Genomic DNA, 14660 nt, shown 5'->3' on the forward strand with positions numbered 1-14660 from the left:
CGCCAGCGAGCGGGAGAGGGAGCCGGGGAGGAAGAGGGAGAGGGCGAGGCGCGCCTGGCGGCCGGGTTGGCTGCGGCCGCCCAGAGGTTCCTGCCAGTCCTCCCACCGACTACACCCCGGGAAGGAGGAGCTTCAGGCGCGCACAAGGCGTCAGAATCCTCAATTTCCAACTTAGCATCTTGGCAGGACCTTTGCGAAGCCAAAAGCAGAGCCCCCCAGTGCAAAGAGCGAGGGGGAAAAAGAGAAAGCTGCAAGGGAGGGGGGAGAAACCCAGCCGGGGCGAGCGAGGCGCACAGAGAAGAGGGCTCGGCAGTCGCAGCCGGAGGCGCGCGGGAAGCCAGCGAGGAGGCGCCGCGGGCCGGAGCCCGGGAGCCGGGGCCCGAGAAGCGGCAGCCGGGGGCAGCCGGAGGCCAGGTGCCCGCCCGCTCGCCCTCGCAGGGCGCCGCCCGGCTCGTTGGCGGCCGCGGCGCGGCGCGCCCCATGCCCGTGTGTGGCCATGTCCTACCCGCAGGGCTACTTGTACCAGCCGTCCGCCTCTCTGGCGCTCTACTCGTGCCCGGCATACAGCACCAGCGTCATCTCGGGGCCCCGCACGGATGAGCTCGGCCGCTCGTCGTCGGGCTCCGCATTCTCGCCCTACGCCGGCTCCACCGCCTTCACGGCGCCCTCGCCGGGCTACAACTCGCACCTCCAGTACGGGGCCGATCCCGCGGCTGCCGCCGCCGCCGCCTTCTCTTCGTACGTGGTGAGTGAGCGGGTGCCGCGGCGGGCAAGGGCAGCTGGGGCCGCACGGGGCGGGAGGGGGCTGCGGAGGACACAGGCCCTGGCGCCACCGCGACCGCCCCCGCCAAGCTTCGCGGCCCCTGCAAACTTGGGCGACTGTTTCGCGCGGCTTCTCCCGGGCCTCGGGCTCAGGAGTTGCTCGGAGGGCAGAGCCGCGTCCTGCTTGGGTCGCTGAGCGGGCCGAGAGGGTTTTTTGGGGAGAGGTCGCTGCAATTAAAGAGCAGCGTCCGGTTCAAACATGAGCTCCAGGCCGCCCTGCAGGTTTTATTTTATTTTATCTTAATGGTTTTGCCATTTTGGAAAAGTAGTTCAAAAGAAACGGACCAGAAATCAGAGCAGAAGCGCGCTAAGTCAATGTAAATGTGTTTGGCCTCGCCTTTAATTAGTCCTCCAAAATGTTGCAAATCCGTAATCCTATCTTCGCAATCCGATTTGGAGGTATTAGATTTCTGAAAAGTCGGCCGAGCTGCGGTGCATCCGGGATTTTTCGGCCGGGTGCACTTTCTGGAAAAATGCCGTGGCTTCGGTTTGGGGTAACATTTTTGGGGGGGTGAGAGTGCCCGGGCAAGGCTTAGCTTTTCCTTTGCCTTCCTCTTTGGGGGGAAAAAATGCCTTGACTTCCCTTGCTCTCTCCCCTTGCGCCTAACGTGCAGCCATCAGGGCACTAAGTGCCGAGTCGCCGCTGCTGCCCAGGCCTCCATCTGGGTGGAGGGCCTGGCCAAGGTGGCCCGATCTGCGCACGGGGGGGCGGACTTGCCCCGGCAGACGCGGGCCTACTGGGTGCCGCTGAGGCCAGGACGGCTTCAAGCGTCCCCAAAGGATGGGAATCAGGAATTGGTGCCTACCCCCCCACATCCCCCGCTCCCTACGGAAGCGGAGGAGGAGGAAGAGTTGCCCCTGGGTCTGAGCCCGCCAGCCCTACCCCAGGGGAAGTCGGAGTTTGGGCCTCTCAGCTCACGGACCCCTGGGCACAGGGAAAACGTGCTTCGGTCGTCTAGGTGGTCCTGGGGACCACGGCCCGCTCTCACCCTCTCTTTGCCTGTTCCTTGCAGGGCTCTCCCTACGATCATACGCCGGGGATGGCAGGTTCCCTAGGGTACCACCCCTACGCGGCGCCCCTGGGCTCATACCCCTACGGGGACCCCGCGTACCGGAAGAACGCCACACGAGACGCCACCGCCACGCTCAAGGCCTGGCTCAACGAACACCGCAAGAACCCCTACCCCACCAAGGGCGAGAAGATCATGCTGGCCATCATCACCAAGATGACCCTCACCCAGGTGTCCACCTGGTTCGCCAACGCGCGCCGGCGCCTCAAGAAGGAGAACAAGATGACGTGGACGCCGCGGAACCGCAGCGAGGACGAGGAGGAGGAGGAGAACATTGATCTGGAGAAAAACGACGAGGATGAGCCCCAGAAGCCAGAGGACAAGGGCGACTCCGAGGGCCCTGAAGCAGGTTGGTGGACGCGGGAAAGGGTGTGTTGGAGAGGGAGTAAGAAGGAAAAGGGGGGCCTGGAGGTTGGGGGCTAGGGTCACTGCCTTTGCGGGCAGGGACCTGGGCCCCACCGCGCGGCCTCCGCGCCCCTGACGGCCTGGGGTTTCACCCGCAGGAGGAGCGGAGCAGAAGGCGGCTTCGGGCTGCGAACGGCTGCAGGGGCCGCCCAGCCCCGCCGGCAAGGAGACGGAGGGCAGCCTCAGCGACTCGGATTTTAAGGAGCCGCCATCCGAGGGCCGTCTGGACGCGCTGCCCGGGCCCCCCCGCGCCGGCGGGCCTTCCCCGGCGGGGCCAGCGGCAGCGCGGTTGGCCGAGGACCCGGCCCCTCACTACCCCTCCGGCGCGCCGGCTCCGGGCCCGCACCCAGCCGCGGGAGAGCTGCCCCCTGGTCCCGGCGGGCCCTCGGTCATACACTCTCCGCCACCACCGCCGCCACAGGCGGTGCTCGCCAAGCCCAAACTGTGGTCTCTGGCAGAGATCGCCACATCCTCGGACAAAGTCAAGGACGGGGGCAGCGGGAGCGAAGGCTCTCCCTGCCCGCCGTGTCCCGGGCCGGTAGCGGGGCAAGCCTTAGGAGGCAGCCGCGCATCGCCGGCCCCGGCGCCATCGCGCTCTCCCTCGGCGCAGTGCCCCTTTCCAGGAGGGACGGTGCTGTCCCGGCCTCTCTACTACACGGCGCCCTTCTATCCCGGCTACACGAACTATGGCTCCTTCGGACACCTTCACGGCCACCCAGGGCCAGGGCCAGGCCCCACAACCGGTCCGGGCTCGCATTTCAATGGATTAAACCAGACCGTGTTGAACCGAGCGGACGCTTTGGCTAAAGACCCGAAAATGTTGCGGAGCCAGTCTCAGCTAGACCTGTGCAAAGACTCTCCCTATGAATTGAAGAAAGGTATGTCCGACATTTAACGCGGGCTGCGTCGGTCCCGGACTTTCCTAATTTATTAAAAAAACATGGCCTTGGCAGTTATTTTTCCATCAACAAGAGAGAAAAACAAAACTACCCCTCCTATTAAAAAGTTTATAGTTCATGGAGATGGATGACATACCCATGTAAACATCTCCCCACACAAAAATGTCTTAACCAACCGAAAAGAAAAAAATTTAAAAAAGGATTTGTATTAAATCTTATTCTGTATATTTAATGTAGCATTTTTGTATTTAAATTGATAATTCAATATCTTTGAAGTAAATTATGAAATTAAGACACCTGTACAGGCATTTAATGTTTTTTTTTGTAATATAAATATATACATTTGTGTTTCCCCCGAAACTGTTTCATAGTTTAAAATACAAGTTTAATTTAATTTTTTACACCTATTGATTTTTCTGGGTATGAGCTAAAGTATTATTACAGAAAGGAAACAGGTTATACTCTTAGATTTAAAAAGTAAAAGAAACTGCAGCCGCCTTTGTAAAATGCAAAATATTTAATTAAAAGAGATTTTAACATAATCAGAGCCATTCATTACTTTTTAGAAGCCTCAATAAACTGTCCATCGCCTTGGACAAAAGGTGGAAACTGCAACTTTCTTTCTTTCTTTTTTTTTCTTTTCTTTCTTTCTTTCTTTCTTCTTCTTCTTTTTTTTTCTCCCCCAAGTGAGGAATGAAAGGTTCCACAGAACCTCAGTGTGCCAGGGGGAAGCCATAATTAGGCGGCAGGCCCCGGGGACCCTGGCCCTGCTGGGAATGCAGATTTGGATCCCTGATGCAGGCTGCTTGGGGGAGATTGGACCCTGGAGGAAGGAGCAGAGAGACCCAAGTGTGTGCCCAGAAGGGAGAAGAGATGGTAAAGCCTGCTAGAGACACGCACCACCCTAGCACCATCGCTTAACCTAATTACTTCCAATCAGTGTCGTGTTTTATGCAAAGCAATCAGCTGGTGAACTTTGCTAATGAGTTCGATTTTATGCCGGATTTAGCCCTTATTACTATTTCAAAGGTGCTGTGGGCTAATGCGGGCGGGGAGCGTTAGGGGATGCCAAGGAGAAGGCTTTCCCAAGTCACTATTTTCCCTACCCCTTTAAAATTGGGCATTGATCTCTTCGTTGGATTTGATTAAATTAGTAAATGTTCCAGCCGCGACAGTGCGGGTGGTAGGCAGCCCCGTAGATCCCCGCGCAGCCGCGAGACCGCGGCCGCGGGACTGGCTAGGGGACGGTTCCCCCCTTTCACAGGTAGGTGTCACACTTGTCCTGAAATACAAGCCTGCACTATGCAGAGTCGGACATTGGAGAGAGTGGGCGGAAGTGGGGGATGGAGAGCCACAGTCGCTTGGGGGCAGTGAGGGGAGCCCCGAACGAAATGGAGGGTGCCCCCAGCCCCTGCTCCCGCACGCACCCCTTTTTGGACAAGTGGCCTTCAAAAGTTCGAAGGCATTTGCCTAGATAATGAGGCTGTTGAGGACTCGATCAGGCTTGTCGTCGCGTTAGCACTTTTCCTGTCTCTGATTCGAAAGTCTAAGTAGTAACAAAAGTATGGGGGGGGGGGTTATTTTCTAGTTTTAAACCCGCATGTTTCATCTCAAAATGAAAAATCAGGATGAGTCTCAATCCCAAATGGGGAAAAGACACCGCCCTGTGCCCGAGGCCCGCCAACAGTGTCCGTGTTCGCGTCTCCATTTTGCGTCGGAGAGGTGGAACAGAGGACGTGTTTTACTTCGTGGGAAATTTTCGGTGGTCGGGGGAGGGGAGGGTTTACCGCAAAAACATGCTCTAGCCAGGGGAATTAATTTGCTCTATTAAACCCAAGCTTGAGTGGAGAGTGAATGTGTTTGCACATAACACCGGTTTAATTAGCCTAAATCAGAATGCACATATTTGCATTTCTACTCAAGATTACTTTAACCCTACTTGTTTTTTTAGACACACCCCAAACTTTCATCGAAGTTTTAACTTTTGCTTTTCTTTTTTTAAACTTGCGACGGGACTCCATTCGCTTATTCGAATTTAAACAAGTTTGCAAACTGCGTTGTCCAGATGTTTTTGGGAACAGCAGTCGATTTAAGAGTTTAAATTAGTGAGAAAATTCACGCAGGGAAAATGGTTTCAAAGCTGGAAGTGTGAGTGATTAAATATACATGAGATGATCGTATTTTATTTTGTCCCTTTAATTATAAATGATTTTTTAAAACAATTGCATTCCAGAGATAACTAGCCCTACCGCCAACCCCCACCCCGGAGCCCCAGCCCCCTCCACCCACCCTCACCCCACCCCCCGACAGCCTAGTTCACAATCAGCTTCCCCCTTCTCCCCTACCCGCCCCCCCCAGTTGAATATGCAGCCCCCGGAGTCACCTTCTCTTCTAAAAATGTCAGAAGAATAGGCCAGTCCCCTTCTCTTAAGAGAGAGTTTAAGGACCACATCAGCTCTGCGGGGTTTTGGAAGCGCTGGCCCTAAACCCTGCCCAACGATTTTAAAAAAGAAAATTACAGGCCTCCTTGTGTTCTCGGGAATATGCAAATAGCGCGGCGCGGGCCTCCCAAGTCTGAGATCCTAGGCTCGGGGCTGGGAGCCGAATGCCCGCGGGGCTCCCTGGGAACGGGAATCGCGCACCAGGGAGCTCCCGGCGTTTCTCCCCTACGTGGGGCGGCGCGAGGAGCCTCCCGGCCACGGAGCGAAACCACCAGGGGCCGGAAGGCTGGAACCCGAGTCGCTGCCCCCTGTCCGCATCCCTCCTGCCCTTGGCCTCTGCAGGGTCTACGGGTTACTCTGCGTACTTCATCTTGAATACAAGCCTCCAATTAAGTTTGGGGTTTGCTCTTTGCAGAGCTGAGTTTCTTGGCCAGTGATTTTCTGGTGTCTAGAGACTTTCCAGTTTGGGGGAAGCCTGCCGCGCAGTTCGGGGTTCGGATAATTAGATGTCTCCCGCGTTTAATCCTAGAAGTAGTTTCGCGTCTTTACGCTCCCAAGTGCCTCCTCGAGCCCGCTTGGCCGCGTCTTGAGCCGTCTCAAAGGCAGAGTGTCTTGGAGGCGCTGAGAGCAAACTTCCGGGGTGCAGTGGAGTCGAGGTTTGTTCGCAGGGTTAGACTGGGGTGCGGGAGTTGCGCGAGGCAGTGCTTAAGACACGTGGGTGCGGGGGCAGCGCGGACGTTTGCCACCTGCACTTGACTGCGCTGGTTCTGGACCCCTCGAGGAGCCTTTAGCTTGGCACTCAGGTCCCAGGAGGGCCGAATCCCAGGCAGCAGGGGCAGAGGGATCACTGCTTGGGGTCTATGCAGTCACCCGCCCTGAGGCAGCGCCAAACTGGGAATGACTGGATCCCTTCCCTTACTTCTCTGTGTGGGTCCGAATCAGTTCATGGGATTTGGGGGTGAAGAGCGAACAGCCCAGTCAATCCTCGAGGGCGCATGAGCGGACACTGAGGAGAAGCTACAGAAAGGGGACATTGCTGCTTCCATTCCCGCTCCTCGGCTCGGGGTGCTTGAGCTCGAAATGTTGTTTCCCGGCCTGGGTGCGGGGCCTGCATCGAGGCTTTCTTGTTTGCAAACCCTTCGGGGCCTCTCGTTTTGCTAGAGGTGAGAAGCCCTTGGAGCCTGGAAGCTTGCGGGAGAGGGTCGTACGTGCAGTTTCAGAAATGACCCACCTGTCCCCCACGACTAGCTGCCAGCTCGGGCAGAGGCAGGCAATAGCGCTTCGCAAAGCGCCCAAAGTGAAAGGAATGTGATTGCGCTCCCGGGAGGGAGCCGAACGCGGATGCAGTTTAGGAAGGGCGCCGCCTACTGGTCCCCGGGCGCCAGGCTGTTGGCAGAGAGGAGGAGTTAAGGCAAGACCTGTCTCTGTCCCCCACCCCCAGCGGGGTCTTAGCTCTGAACCCCAAGCGGGTGAAACTGAAACTGCCCAGCTACCGCACTCGCCGCGGCTCGGGTCCCAGGACCAAGTTAGCATTGGAGATTTGGAAAGCAGGGCTCGCGATTAGAACAGTTTTAACCCCACCGATTCCCGCCACGGTTTGGCCAGAAACTAGTCAGAAACTAGGCGGCAGGCAATTGAGGAAATACGCCCACGGTTGAAACAGTGTGCGGGTGGGAGACCGCCGCGGTGCGTGGCCCAGGCAGCGCGCCCCGGCTCCCGCTGGGCTTCAGGTGTGCGCTTACCTTCTGCTGGCCTTTCCGGGCCGGGGTTCTGGAACCCGCACAGTTTTGTTTTTAGTCTGCGGGCTGGCCTATCCGGAGTCTACCACGCAACCGCACCCCGTAAAACCGTTTCTGTCTTTTGGCCTATGCGTTGGACATCCATAGAAAAAGGAAAAACAAAACTACCTTCGCATTCTTGAAACCCTCCTATTTTGAAAGCATTTTGATGAGGTCGGCGCAGCAAACCAAGAGGTGCACACCTGAGCGTCCGCTTTTACTCCGACAGAAGCCCTAACCCATAGTGTCGACTGGGCTCCCCCGGTGCAGAGATACTGGGGGAAAGCGGAGGCGCGTCCTCGGCCTGGATCATGGAATCCCTTTCCACTCGGCCACCGACTAGGAAAATCGGGCCTGACTGAGAACTTGCCACCTGCCCTCCTTCCAAACTGGCCAAAACTGCAGGACTGTTCCTAGACCCACCCCACGGGTCTCCCTCGGTGACCTGGCCAGAGTTGCTCTCCTTTTCGTTTTCGTTTAAATGCGACTTGGGTCCAGGACACAAGAGGGGGCCCAGGTTGTGGCCTAAGGAAGGATCGCCTCTGGGGCGGGGATGCAGCTCTGGACGCACCTCCTGCCCAGGTCGGCCCTTTCGGCCCTTGCGGGGGGTCTCTGGCCTCCTGTCGGCTCTAGGCCCCAGATCTCAGTCCCCAAGGCGGCCCTCCTGGCTGCGCTCGTTTCCGGCGCCCGGACGAGCCCGGCGCGCCCAGACGCCACTTTTTCCCAGTGAAATCTGCTTTTATTTGCTCCGAGCAAACCCCGGGCTCTCAGCGCTCTCGCCTGATGGATGCAAATGTAAATGTGCACTTATTTAATTGGATCAGGCCCCAAGATAAAAGAGATAAACGGCTCCCCGTTTGCTAACTTATTTTCCGAGGCATGCAGCGCCGCGGAGGGGAAGCTAATGAAGGAGCCGCGCGTCGCTCAGCGCTGCAGCCCTCCACGGTTATAGTGCGCTGGCCGGTCGGTAGGCTCCGCTCGGCCGGCGGCTCCTCCTCGACCTCCTTTGCATGGCCCCTTGCCGCCGGGTAGGGAGCCCATGGGACCTTCTGTGCTCCAGGACCAGAAAGAGAGAAGGCGCGGCGCGGGCTTCGCTTTTGCAAATATCCCACTCATCGCCAGAATTTTCTCTGGCTCTTCCCCTTCTCGTCTCTTACTCAGCTCCCCTTGCTGGAGTCCAACCGGCCCCGGTCCATTTGATAGAAAATCCCTTCTTGCTTTCCTCCCCAGGCGTCGTCTTTTGCCCCAGGTGGCTGTCTCAGAGAGAAAGAAACCAGGGCCACGAAAAAGGCTAGGCGCGCCCCATCTCCACCTCCGCCACCAGCGTCCCGTGGAGCCGCCCTTTAGACAGAAGGACCCCCTTCTCTGTTCCCATATGGCTGTCTTTTGGAGCCTGGGGTTTCTTTCAGAATCGTCGGGACGCCATGGATTACCTCCCCTCCAGCCCGCCCCATAACGTGCACACGCAATATACACAGCCCTTCAATAATTTCAAGGGGTCACGGAACCGGACATCTAGACATTAGGAGGAGAAAGGTCTGCTTGGCTCTTCCTTCCCCGGGTCTGGAGTTCAGAACTTCAAAGCTGGCTCGTCCTCCTCCGCCATCCTTAGTTCGTTCCCCAAGCTGGGCCTGGGACTCCCCCCACTGCCAAATTGTTCTTCTTTTCGGAAGGGCTGGGGCGGAGGTCCGGGTGGGTGAGGACAGGAGGCCAGACACAGCAGCCTGCGGTACCTGGGGGTAAGGGAGACAGGGAAAGGGGAGCCCTCGTCGGAAACCCGCTCCAGGTAGCCCCCGGAAGCTAGGCTGGGCAGGACTTGGGAGGGCTGGCGCAGGGGAGGCTGCAGCCTCCAGGGCTGGGCCGGGTGAGGCCGGGCTAGGCTGGGCGGCAGGGCCGCGCCCCGTCCCCAAGGCGCTGATGGATTGGCTTGTCAGGAGAGCTCTGTGCGCGGAGCCCATCAGAAAGCACTTACCTCGCTATACTGAAATTACTGTCTTTTCAGGGGCTAATTTGTGTAACTCCCATGGAGGGGCTTGGAGGGGGTTTGATGAGGCATAAAATGATGATTAATGAATTTATTGGCCGCTGCTCATCAAACAAGGGCTAGAGAGCTCCGGTCCGCACGGTCCACACTGGCGGCCTGGCGGCGTTGCTCATCACAGCCGGGGTACCGCCTTGGGGGGTGGGGAGCGGGGTGCTTAGCGCTGCCAGGGTTTCCCCTAGCGCCTGGCCCTGGCCCTGGCGCTTTCCTTAACCTTAGCTGCTTCCTGCTGGCCAACCCCGCATTCAGGGCTACTGCAGCCAGCCGTGCCACCATCGCCCCCTGCGGGCGGGCTGCTCAGGCCTAGGGGGAGACTGGGCTCCGGTGGTGCAGGCCCAGATGGGTCGTAGCCTTTCCAGGCTCAGCCTTGTAATAGCTGGGACAGAGTGTGACCAGGGAACCCCCAGGCAGCCCAGGAATGGAGGCATGGGCTGTCAGCGAGAGACCGTATGGCTTACTGGTTGGGTGCTTGGGCCTTGGTGGCTAAGTCCTATCATCTGTAAAATGAGGCCTTATACCACCCCTGGTTTTGTGAGGATTCTAGTGAATGGCATACAGTTGTCCTTCAGTACAGTTACTGGGGTCACACTCTCTTAAGACTACTTCATGAGAGACACTAGCCAAGGCCTGGGGTTAAAAGGGAAGGGCAGCAGACAGACTTTGGGGAGGATCCTGCAAGAATGACTGATGTCCCCCCCCCCACCTTCTCCAGCCTGGAAGCACTCCCTGGGGCTTGATGGGGGGGACACTGGGAGCTTGGGAAGGCAGTTAGACAGGGGAGCGACCTGATGATCAGAGCTCAGCTTTGGGAAGCTGGCTGGACAAGCCTTGGGATAGAATCAATTTCAGATCAGTTCTCCCTGGTGGTGATGGTTCAGAACTCCTCCCACTCACAGCCTACCCTTTGTCTGCCTTTTGGAATCTGTCCACAAGGGCCTTTTGGCTTCCTCTGGTCTCAGTCAAGAACTTGCAGCCCATGAACTTGTAAATTCTGCTGAGGTTCTTTATCTCCCCTGCCTACCTTGTATCCTCCGCACTGCCCCACCTTGATCTCTCAACAGTCTGCTCTACCTTTGACTCCCCAGGACATCCTGTCCTGCTGAAATAGTGCAGGAAAGACCTTGACATTGATCCCATCCCGTGGAATGCTTAGATTGGCCTCCAGGTTAGTGCAGTTCTGCTTAACCTGAGCACCTAAGATATCCCAGATGTGCCATTCCAGGTATGATTTTGCAGCAGTGAACAAAAGAAAGCTTACCTTCCTGGACCTTATACTGTGGAGGGGGAGACAGAAAGTGAGCAAATGAGGGTGATGATGGCTTCTCACAATGTCTGGATGATGAGTATTGGCAGAAAAATTAAGTAGGGTGAGGATGTGGAAGGGATTTTGCTCCCTTAGCCAGGGTAGTCTGGGAAGCATCCCTTAGGAGGGGCCCTTGAGGAGATACCCGAAAGCAGTTGGGGAGTAGGCCATGAAGATATCGGAAGGGGCGATTTCTGGGCAGAGGGATAGCAAGTGCAAAGATCCTGAGGTCGGAACAGATTTGAGCAACAGCAAGGGGAACTTTCCAGGAGGTGATAAGGCCAAGGCATACCCAGGTTTGGGCTATAAGGGGTTTTGTTGGTCTTGGTGAGATCTTTGGGTTTAATGATGAGAGAGAGAAAGGAAGAGAGGGATGGCCTGGGGGAGTGATAGGATCTAATTTATGTCTTCGAGGCATCCCCAGACATGAGGAGCTGAAGCTCTGGGTGGGCAAGATCGGAGCAGGGCCCAGTTAGGAGGCTAATGGTAGAATCCAGGGGGAGGTAATGCTGTCTTGGACACGGAGGTCGCCAGAGAAGTAGTGGTTGCTCCCAGTGATCAGGTTTAGGCCATATTTTGAAAGTAGAGTCAACAGGCTTTGCTGATAGATTGAATGTGGGAGGTGGGCCGAGGGGAATTCTGGATGCCTCCAAGAGTTTGGGTACTAAGGGACTTGGGAGATGCCATTTGTTGAGATGTCAAATATAAGAGAGGCACAGGGATTTTATTATATTATTTTTTTTTTTAAAGATTTTATTTATTTATTTGACAGACAGAGATCACAAGTAGGCAGAGAGGGAGGCAGAGAGAGAGAGGAGGAAGCAGGCTCCCTCCTGAGCGGAGAGCCCGATGCAGGGCTGGATCCCAGGACCCTGGGATCATGACCTGAGCCGAAGGCAGAGGCTTTAACCCACTGAGCCACCCAGGCACCCTTATTTTATTTTATTTTATTTTATTTTATTTTTAAGAGGGAGAAAATAAGACACTATGTGACCTGACCTCCATGCCCTTTGGCCCAGAAGAGCTGTTCCAGTGGACACAGGGCATCCAGGGACAAACCCTAAAATGAGCACAATGTTTTCCCTCCTGAAACCAGACATCTTCGAGCTCCCTGACCACCACACCTGCGCTTTTACTCCTGTATTTTTTTCTTTTTCTTTTCTTTCTTTCTTTCTTTTTTTTTTTTTTTTTTAAATCAGTGGAGACAACTGAGGTCCAGAAAGTGAAAATGACTCGCCCAAGCTCACACAGTGAGTTCCCAGGCAGAACGGAGCCAGAAATCCAGGTCTCCTCACTCCTCGGTTGTGTTCTGCCTGTGCCTCGCCCGAGCTGTGTTCTCTGGGATATCCGTATTTTAACAGAGAGCTGGAAACAAAATGCCTTAACAGAGAGGAATGAATTTATAATGGTGGAATCTCAGACACGGTGACAGGCTGTCAAGGGAGATATTTTTAGGCTGGGCCCGGAAACATCTTAGCCCTCCTCCAACGCTGCTGGAGGACTGCTGCCTCTTCAGGACTCCGCGTGTGAAGTGCAGATGAGGGCAAAGCTAGGAATGGGCCATCTCTCCCAAACACCCGACAGCAAGGAGGGTCTGAGCCTGCTGCCCCTGCCAAGGAGGGTTTTCTTCTGTAAATCATTGCTAGCTGAAAAGATTTGCTCATTTCTCTTGTTGGAAGTGACTGTCTGCCCGCCGCCCGCCGTTATCCTACATAATGCAAACAGAAATCAATGTTCCTTTACCCCTAGGTTCACAGAACACCTCCTATCAGACAAAGATTTGAATAGGAGGCAAGGCCCTGAATCATGGATCTTTCATGTATTTATTTTTGAATTCTTTCCTTCCCTTCCTCCCTCCCTCCATTCCTTTTTTCCTTCCTTCCTTTCTTTATGTCTTAGCTTGACTGTTTCTCCCCCCCACCCCCATCCCCACCCCCCCACCCCTAATTCTTTTCTTGACTCCTTGTGTTGGATATATGGTCGTCAGCTTGGGCATTTTTTCTGTAAAACTATCAGTGGCTTTGTCCCAAGGGAACTCACAGGCCCTTAGGAACAGCATCTTGACATCTTTCAAGCAGAGTGAGACATCTGTTAGCCCTAGATTCCAAATACCCTCACAGTTCCACAGCATCCCAGACACCTTTCCAGCTAACTCGGTTTGACATCAGACTTACCACACAGTTGTCATTTCTGAGACTTTTTTTTTTTTAGATCCAAACCACAAGGGTTTTTTTTTTTTTTTTTTTTTTTTTGTTAGTTTTGTTTGCCCTCTATTTGTATCCAGCATCTAAATCCAAACCCTGTGGTAATAGGTGGCTCTTTTTCCAAATACTCATACGTGCAAAGATGTTCATTGGCCCATGAGGACTGATTTTCCTGGATCACGTAAAAGCATGGATTAGCAGCAACTTGGAGAAAAGGGTTCATTTAGAATAAACACCACCTCTCTGCTCTCATGAAGAGTGTGGTACAAAAATCACTGGCCTGCTTTATTTTGGTTGGTGGAGTTCTTTTCCTCACCAAACTTTTTTTTTTTTTTTCTTACTCACTTTCTTTTTCCTCTTTAATTTTCTTTTTTACTCTGGCAAACACCTGCCAGTTCCTATACCACGTAGGAGGAATGTCTGAGAAGACTCCATAGGACTTGAGTCTGTAAGGAATGAGTCCTTAGGTTGCTCAGCCTCCTCAAAACGCTCGGGGCTCCCATCCTCGGTGGCCCTGTCCCAGCCACCAACAATCACAATCACAACCACTATTTCCATAATAACTTCTTGCAAGTTTTGGAGTTTTGTCACCATCTACTTATCTTGAAAGGGATATTTATACCAGTGCTGCAACTGAAAAATGAGTATCACTTGCCATCAACACAAGACAATGGTAAAAAGCAAATTCGTGATGTGAGGTTCTTGGTGCCCTGGGCTCCGAAGGTGAGCAGCATCCCTCTCGGGGTCTCTGGTTGGTCCCAGAGGCCTCCCCAACCCTATTCCTCTGCTTTGCAGACTGCCTTCAAAATTACATGGGCCGCAGGAGCAAGTTTTCACCCTACCTAACACCACCTCGGGTGGCCCCAGAGATGGGCTTACCACACTTTGGAAAATGGTAACTGTTCATTTTCTAGGTATGGGAACAGCGGCCCCGACTTGTTCGACGCGCTCAAGATCACAAAGCTGTCTGGTGACAGAGCCAGGGAAGGTTTCCTCCCCTTCCCCAACCAGCTTCCCCGTGTTCCTTTCTGAATAAATGCCTTGGACAGTAGTCCTCATCTCCACGCCTGCGCTGGAGAAGTCAGGACCTAATTGGGAAGATCTCTGCAATGCTGCTGGGCTGTTTGTTGTTCCTTCTGTCCCCTTAGATCTGCGAGGTTGAAGCCCTTTCTTTCCTCCTCTGTGGGTCACTCTTTGGGGGTAAATGGCCAAGACCTACTACCCAATGTGCCCTTTCACACCATAGAAGACTCTGGTTGTTCTTTCCTTCTTTAGGGGAAGGAGAGGGGGCTGGGACCTCCAGCTCTGAACAGAGTTGTAGAGGGTGCTAGACCTGGGGGAGGGTGGTCCTTGCCCCTCATGTCCTCTTTCTCCAGCTGCTCACAAGTGGCACGTTTCTGTCCCCTTCCTTTCTCTCCCAAAGCCACCCATGGTCACACATGGTAACCTTGTTTATTGTGGGGGGGACTGTTGGGCTCCCGGCTGTAATGTCAGTCAGAGTCAACACTCCTCACCACATCTCCGACCTGTCCTCTCTTTCCTCCCTCTGTGAGGACCTTCTGCCCAGCTTGGTCAACTTGTGGGCACTTCCCTCAGCAGAAGAACCTCAGAAACAGGCCGCCACCTCTTTTTCCTCACATGGCCTCACTCCCCAGGTCCCATAGATCCTTCTAGGGGATCCTATTCAACTGCCTCCA

At 54.9% G+C, this 14660-nt stretch overlaps 1 protein-coding gene and 1 long non-coding RNA gene across 2 annotated transcripts; both read left to right on the forward strand.

Annotated features, from left to right (window-relative positions):
• The first annotated feature begins 87 nt into the window (after positions 1-87).
• IRX5 (iroquois homeobox 5) lies at positions 88-3674 on the forward strand. Its single transcript, XM_032324887.1, has 3 exons — positions 88-745; positions 1836-2241; positions 2396-3674. The coding sequence occupies exons 1-3, from the start codon at positions 497-499 to the stop codon at positions 3190-3192; spliced, it is 1452 nt and encodes a 483-aa protein (XP_032180778.1). The 5' UTR covers positions 88-496; the 3' UTR covers positions 3193-3674.
• A 1909-nt stretch (positions 3675-5583) lies between these two features.
• LOC116579963 lies at positions 5584-14064 on the forward strand. The gene is made up of 2 exons (XR_004281482.1): positions 5584-6293; positions 13878-14064. It is a non-coding gene; the product is annotated as an uncharacterized LOC116579963 (long non-coding RNA).
• Positions 14065-14660: the final 596 nt, after the last annotated feature.

The sequence above is a fragment of the Mustela erminea genome, chromosome 19, assembly GCF_009829155.1.
Source record: "Mustela erminea isolate mMusErm1 chromosome 19, mMusErm1.Pri, whole genome shotgun sequence".
Taxonomy (NCBI): Eukaryota; Metazoa; Chordata; class Mammalia; order Carnivora; family Mustelidae; genus Mustela; species Mustela erminea.

What these genes read in the sequence shown, in the direction of transcription:
- IRX5 (XM_032324887.1), top strand. Translation starts at nt 497, where the DNA reads ATGTCCTACCCGCAGGGCTACTTGTACCAGCCGTCCGCCTCTCTGGCG. An exon ending in CCGCCTTCTCTTCGTACGTG is followed by an intron (nt 746 to 1,835) that starts GTGAGTGAGCGG and finishes TGTTCCTTGCAG; the next exon opens with GGCTCTCCCTACGATCATAC. An exon ending in CTCCGAGGGCCCTGAAGCAG is followed by an intron (nt 2,242 to 2,395) that starts GTTGGTGGACGC and finishes TTTCACCCGCAG; the next exon opens with GAGGAGCGGAGCAGAAGGCG.